General features: G+C 40.7%; 1 protein-coding gene across 1 annotated transcript in view; it reads right to left on the bottom strand.

Moving 5' to 3' along the window:
* The window catches only part of LRRK2 (leucine rich repeat kinase 2), a 186,508-nt gene extending 179,648 nt beyond the window's left edge, over positions 1-6,860 (bottom strand). Inside the window, 3 exon segments of the mRNA XM_027768596.1 lie at positions 515-624; positions 6,149-6,234; positions 6,708-6,860. Of these exon segments, the coding sequence (XP_027624397.1) occupies positions 515-624; positions 6,149-6,234; positions 6,708-6,858 (347 nt within the window). The 5' untranslated portion in view covers positions 6,859-6,860.
* Between the last annotated feature and the right edge of the window lie 125 nt (positions 6,861-6,985).

Here is a 6,985-nt window from a genome sequence, read left to right on the forward strand (position 1 = left end):
TCATAAAAAAAAAAAAAAAATGCTTCTTGGATTGAATTCGTAAGTAGTCATCAAAAATCTACAAGTTAACCAGTAGATAATTATATGATTATGTTACTAAAATAATAATATCATCTGAAATTCTACTACAAATGTTAGTTTTCTATTCAAACTTCTGAGTTTAAAGTTCTCTATAAATGTAGGTCATTGGGGCCAGCAGGTGGCGAAGTGGCTAAGGTGCTGGACTCTCACATGCCAGCCATAGTTCAAGGTCCCAGACCTGGTAAATTACAGTCTCACTTTCCATCTCTCTTTCTCGTTCTCTGCCTCTCTATTCAAATTAGTAATAATAATAATAAATCAAGTTAAATAAATAATTATTTTATAAAAAATGTAGATCATTGACTCAATGAAAAATATCTGTATTTTACCAGAGCAGCCTTGGATTGCAAATATAATGTATCAAGGGAAGGCCTGTCTCATATGTGTAGTAAATATTCAACACAATTTGATTTTATATAGCTATCATACTTACCGGTGAACAGCAAGAACTTCCCAATCATTTCCAATATCCTGGGGTCCCATCAAGCTTTGCATTGTACCTGGACAGATTTCTATTAATTTGCATAGCAGTGACCAACCCACCTGGAAGCAAAAAGCAGATATTAACATGTTTTTAAAGAATGCTAATGAGATATACTCAATGACATATGAATCTCTTCATTCTTAGTAAGATATGTGATTATATTTTAATATGATTTAAAAAAAATTTGTTATAGGCATGTGTGCTCACTGGAGAGAAATAGAGATAGGGGTAGAAGGGAAGGAATCTGAGAAGGCACAACCCAGGGGGGATGGCCACACCACAATCGCTTCTCCTCCATTCTTCTGTTGGGGATTTGGGGCACACATGCAACCTGGGCTGTTTTTTAAGCTGTGGGTTTGAGATTCAAACTACACAACTGGCCATGGGAGATCCAGCTGCTTTAACCACCATGCCACCAGCTGGCCTGAGATTATATTACTTTTAAATAATTATTTTAAAACAAAATGGTACCCTAAAATGCTTACTGAGAAACAAATGCAAGCCATATATTTAGAATACATCTTCCTCCATAAATTATACCAGAAGGATACACAAAAGTTTTATAACATTTCTGAATGATGAAAAAATAGATCTGCCTATTATCAAAATGAAGTAAAATAAAATACGTAAGGTTAGAGGGCATACTAAGATTATTACATCCAAGAATAGCCTTAGTACATTGTATGTCACATCTATCTGACAGTATTTTTTCTAAAGAAGTAGGATTTTAATTATAATAAAAAATAAAGTGACAAGAACAGCAAGTGGTGTGGAGATTAAGGGGACTAGATCCCACATGGTCAACAGCACGGTTTGAGTCCCAGTCCTGGTGGCTTGAAAACCATGCCAGGCACGTGTGCCCAAAATTCCAAGAGGAGAATGGAGAAAGGACTGCAGCATGGCCATCCCCCCTGAGTGGTGATTTCTCACTTTCTCTCTCTCTCTCTCCTCTCTCCTCTCTCCTCTCTTCTCCTCTCTCTCTCTCTCTCTCTCTCTCTGTCTGTCTGTCTGTCTGGCAAGTGCCCACACCCTATAACAAAAACAAAACTAAATTTAAAAACTAAAAAATAATTAAATAAAGTAACTTAGGATAGGTAATCAGGAGAGAGATGTTGCAGATTTTAGAGACATAGGATAGTTATCAAGTAATGATCGCTTCCTAGGCAATGGAGCTTGAACAGCAGTGGCAAGAGAAAGGGCATTATCCAATGCCTGAATCTGCTTCAGTTGCAGGAAAAAGAGACCAGTAGCGTAATACAGCGAGGAAGTATATAGAAAGTCTCAATGGTCCCCTTTAGATCTTTTCAGAATGTCTCAATGTAAGATCCACAGAATATAAACCCCTTTCACATTTCGAAACGAACTATGCACTTATTCATACATTTTAAATATAATCTTCGTGCAGTTGTTTACACATGATGCTGACTCAGGTTACTTTTTACTTCTGAAACAAAATACAGGGTCCTAATTTCAAACTGGGGGTTAACTTTAAACCACTGCTGCTGCTATTCTCTAAATTTAAAGGACCTTTCATTCTTTTGATTATACTACAGAACAATACTTGATAGGGCCTGGGGGGGGGGAGGGAACAGAAAATGCATATATATACACGAAGCACTTAGATTTTAATTTAAAAGTATGTTAAATATGTCGTGTAATAAATACCAATATAATATGAATCCTGAAAGACTCACTTTGAGCTGGAATTAGAGAAGGATATAATATGGAAAAAGTAGAAACTAAGACAGATTTCAAAAGAATCTTCTAAAACGGATGAGTGGTGAAGACAGCAGAGCACTGAATGGTAAGGAGATCGCCTGCAGGGGAGGGGACTGTTGGGGAATAAGACTGGACGTGGGGCCCGGATGGTGGCCCAGCGGTGAAACACTCCTAGGCGGTCCACGCGGAAGGATTCCAGATTCACATCCTGGCACTTCTCTGAGCACACCATGTTCCCATGACCATGGCTGGCTGAAGCTGAGTATGACAGAAGCCAGGGTGCACAGTGGTGTTAAGGCCCCGTTGAGGGTACTGTCTTTTCATCTCTGTCTCTGTTTCTACCTCTCTTGCTCTTGGAAGAAATAAATGACTTATTTAAAAAAAAAAAATGACTAGATGTCTAAGTAGAATTGAATGATTCAGAGAGCTGAATGGTGAGGTGAGAAATTACAAGTACCTATAAGGAAAAACAGCCCAAGCTTTTTTCTCGTTTGTAGGCGTGAACGACGGCTATTTTCACAAAGCTAACGGGGATTATGCAAGATCTCTTTACAATATTATTCCTGGATCTTTTCTAAATTACGCATGACCCGTTTTATTGTGTCATTACTTTCTTTTATATAATTTGAAACTGCTTGAAGAGGCAGCAATTTCTGACAGCTATTTTTACCTATATCTAAGTAGGACATCCTCCTCCATGTAAACTGAACAGACATTGACAATCCAGCTGTCATAGAAACCGGCTATTTTTGTGCTTTCATAAAATATGTTCGGTCTTTTTTCCCACACGTATTTAAGAAAATAATGTCCCGAACAGCTTCTGGTGAGAATAAAAAATATCATACAACGCTAACCTCATCTCTATACCTGAATGGCTGACCCAACCTGTTTTGTTTGGTTAGCGAAACAACGGTATCAGTAATTGCTTTGCAAAGCAACCAAGCTTTCATTCACTCTGTGGAGCTTTTATAATTAAATAAAATCTCTGGCAGCAAAGCAGAGGGAACAATTGATCCATTAATCTATTCAACTGATAGCTTATCTTTCAAAGAAAGAAAGTTCACTTCCTTCATATTAACAATATAATTAAATTGACAGTCTCACTTTATTAAAGTCACTTTATAAACTTAAGCACCTAATTTATGCAGGATGGGAGAGAGCCCAGGAGTTAAAGAAAATTTTAGACACTTTTGCTTATTTTGCTGCCCATGCAAGATTGAAAATGGGTGAATAAGGAAAATTAAAATTGAAGAGCACAGAAAAATGATTGGCAGAAGAGAAGGATAAGGAAGCTAGCCTAAATACCAGTTCTTGAAAGACTGTCATTTGCTAAGAAACGGTAATAAAATATAAAGAGGCCTTGAAAATAAAAACCCAGAGTCTGGGATATAATGTTAAACAACTTCAGAAAATAAATCTTAGTAATTATTTTTGAAGAGTAATTTAGCTTAACTCAGATTTATCAAGTGTTTTTAATTCAGCACTTTCAGCTAATTCAATACATAAAGCATTAAATGTTATCTATACAAATTAGAACACTAACATAAGGAATTTGAAGAAAAAAATACTTTTCAAATGCAGTCTTAAAATATCAGTGGAGAGACTCCTTTCAACATCTCTTTGGTAAGACCAAAAACAAGAAAATTGATATTGTACCAAGCTGGCCACAGTATTTGAACCACACCATCGAGCCTTTACTCACGGGCACCAAGAGCTTGTGAATTCAGGGCTAGTGGACTGTACGATGGGAAGAGACTGGATGTGAGAAGACTGGTCCTGTGATCTCAATGAACTACTTTCTCTCACTAAGCTACTGCACAGGTGAAAGGTCCAGTAAGCTTCCACTAGAAATCACATGCTGTAATTCATAAGCGTAATGCCACTTGCAGACGTATACATATATGGTGCCAAATCTAATCAGTCTATTCCGTTAAAAGACTATTCCTTATTTTTCAGTATACTTTTCTCTAGTATCCCTCAACAATACTGGGTGATAGTCACGACTCCTCCAGACAGGTGTGCCCAGGCTTGGGAAGTCCTAAAATTAAGAACTAGGTAGTAAATGCCAACCCCACAGCACAGAGTGCTGCACAATGGGAGCCATTCCTCTCATGGTCAAATACTGTTGGAATCCCAACTGGAGGCTTGACAAAATGCACTAGACACATGGAATGGAGAAACGGAGGAAAAGGAATAGAGACATGAGCACACCCCTTTGAGGGATGCTTTCTCTCTCTCTCTCCTCTTGCATGTGAGCATACGTGTCCTCTGGCAATTTAGGAAAAAATAATAAATCGTAAGGGGGTGGGTATGTTACAGACTCCCTTGGGTTTTGAAGCACTCTCTCTTCCGGACAATGAAAAACAAATCCTATCGAGGATCCAGCCATCAAGTAGTGGTGACTCTTGGGAAAGGAGGCTGCCAGAATTGAGCACTTTTGAACACAAAATGGAGGCAAGAGAGGAGGAATAATGTGAGGGAGAGCAGCCAGCAAAAAGTGACTCATAGGCCATGGGCAAAATTCAGACTTAGTGGAAAAAAGACTAGCGTCTTTATCATGCCTCCATCTTTCCATGGTTTGATTTGATAGCCGCCTGAACATTGGTAGTCAAATGGAAAGCAGTCCACAGTTGAAAATATTAAAATATTCCAAAAACAAAATGTCCTTCTATTAAAGAAACCAGGTACATGGTTCGCCCAGACTAGATATAGATATAAGATAAGCATAAAGACAGACACCAATTTAGAGATGGAGGTAATGTGTCCATCTGTGTAGGTTCTCCAGGAAGTATTAAGAAACGTCAGCTGTCTGTGCTTCCACAGAGTTCAAAATCCAATTTTCTTCCCCTGCATGACTTAACATGCACATGACAAAACTGATTTCAGTTCTCCAAATCTCAAAATGCTCCAAAAGAAGTTATCACCTTAGGCAGTAACCTTGTTTTGACTACATCATTGTTTGTAAGTTTCTTTCTTTCTTTCATCAGCAAGATACACAGACGGAGAGATCAAGACAAACAGAATGGCAGGGACTCCCAAACAAGGTCTTCACCCTAAGATCCACCCCAGCCTCAGTCAGCCCCAGATCATGAGCCTGGTGGGTTCAGAGACTTCTCCAGACAGGACCTTCTGACCTTCCAGTGTGGGTCAGACCTGGAGAGCATTCCCACTGCATGCACCCTGTCCAGGCCCCAGTAAACCATTCTTAATTATCACCTTAGGACTTCATTTTTAAAAATATAACTCATGGTCTTTATCACATTTCTGAGTTTCCTAACATACAAATTCTCAAAGTTTCACTCTTAAATTCATTTATATGACCGTTGTTGCGAACTATAAGTTTAGACATATAGGTGAATCATAAAACACCACCTACTTCAGATACTATAATATAATTAAAGGATAGAAATCTGTCTTTGAAGTAAAAAATAACAAAAAAAAGAGTGAAACCTACGAGTTTGCCCGTTTCTTGGGTTTTGTTATTGTTAATTATTCCCTTTTCCCAATTTATTCATAATGGTATCATAGCCAGGACATGCTGTACGTAGGGAAGATTCTTGAATAATTTGATCTCAATGCTAATGAACACGTCTTGCCAATAACAGAACTAAACTTCAACCTATTTTCATCCCCTTCTACCACCTCTCCTGTTGTCAGTTTTGTAACGTTACAAACCAAAGACGTGTCATGGACCCTTTTATCCTGGGAACAATGGTTACTGATTTGACCACACGTCCATCTTAAAATCACAACCAGCGGTTCATCAAGCCAAATCGCAGGAATAGCCAGACGCGCCTGGAACACTGACAGGAGACTGTCCTTCCCAAGCGGAAGAAAAAGTGAGTGAAGCGAAAACTGCTTTACCTGCTGCACGCTCGCGACTCTCATGTAAGAGTCCAAGACGATCAACAGAGGCACGTGGACATTTTTGCCTTGAAATAACTTGGAGGCTGGAAAAGAGGGGGTGGGGGGAAAGAAGCAAAGTCATGACCCACGGCCCCCCTCTAACTCTGAAAAGGGGAGAAAAGCCCAGGAGCTGAGCGCAAGCTCTTGCGGAGATTCTCGGCTCCTCTCTGCCCCCAAAGGGCTCCCAGGGAAATTCTTAAGGGAGTTTGCAGCTTCTCAAGGCTCGGGGTTTGAGTAACTCCAAAAGGCAGAGGAGAAAGTTTGCAAAGTGGGGAGGAGGGGGGAGAAAAAGGAGCCGTCTCCTTGCTGAGGGTTACCGTGGTCGGCGTACGTGAACACCAGCATATCCTCCAGGATTTGGACCAGCGTTTCTATCTGTTTTCCTTCCTGGACATTGTTCAGCCTCACTATCAACTTCTTCAGCGCTTCCTCGTCCTCCTCGCTCCCCTGCCCGAGAAAGTTTGCAAAGTGGGGAGGAGGGGGGAGAAAAAGGAGCCGTCTCCTTGCTGAGGGTTACCGTGGTCGGCGTACGTGAACACCAGCATATCCTCCAGGATTTGGACCAGCGTTTCTATCTGTTTTCCTTCCTGGACATTGTTCAGCCTCACTATCAACTTCTTCAGCGCTTCCTCGTCCTCCTCGCTCCCCTGCCCGCTGCCACTGGCCATGGTGCCCCCTCCCCGAGCCCTCCTCCTCGGCTTCCTCCACCCACTCCCAGGCCCCAAAAATGAGCTGCCCAAGGCCGGCCGAGGCGGCGCGCTGCGCACTACTGTGGCGGGGACCGCGCCGCGGGCA

The sequence above is a fragment of the Tupaia chinensis genome, unplaced genomic scaffold (assembly GCF_000334495.1).
Source record: "Tupaia chinensis unplaced genomic scaffold, TupChi_1.0 Scaffold146971_1, whole genome shotgun sequence".
In the NCBI taxonomy this organism is placed as follows: Eukaryota; Metazoa; Chordata; class Mammalia; order Scandentia; family Tupaiidae; genus Tupaia; species Tupaia belangeri.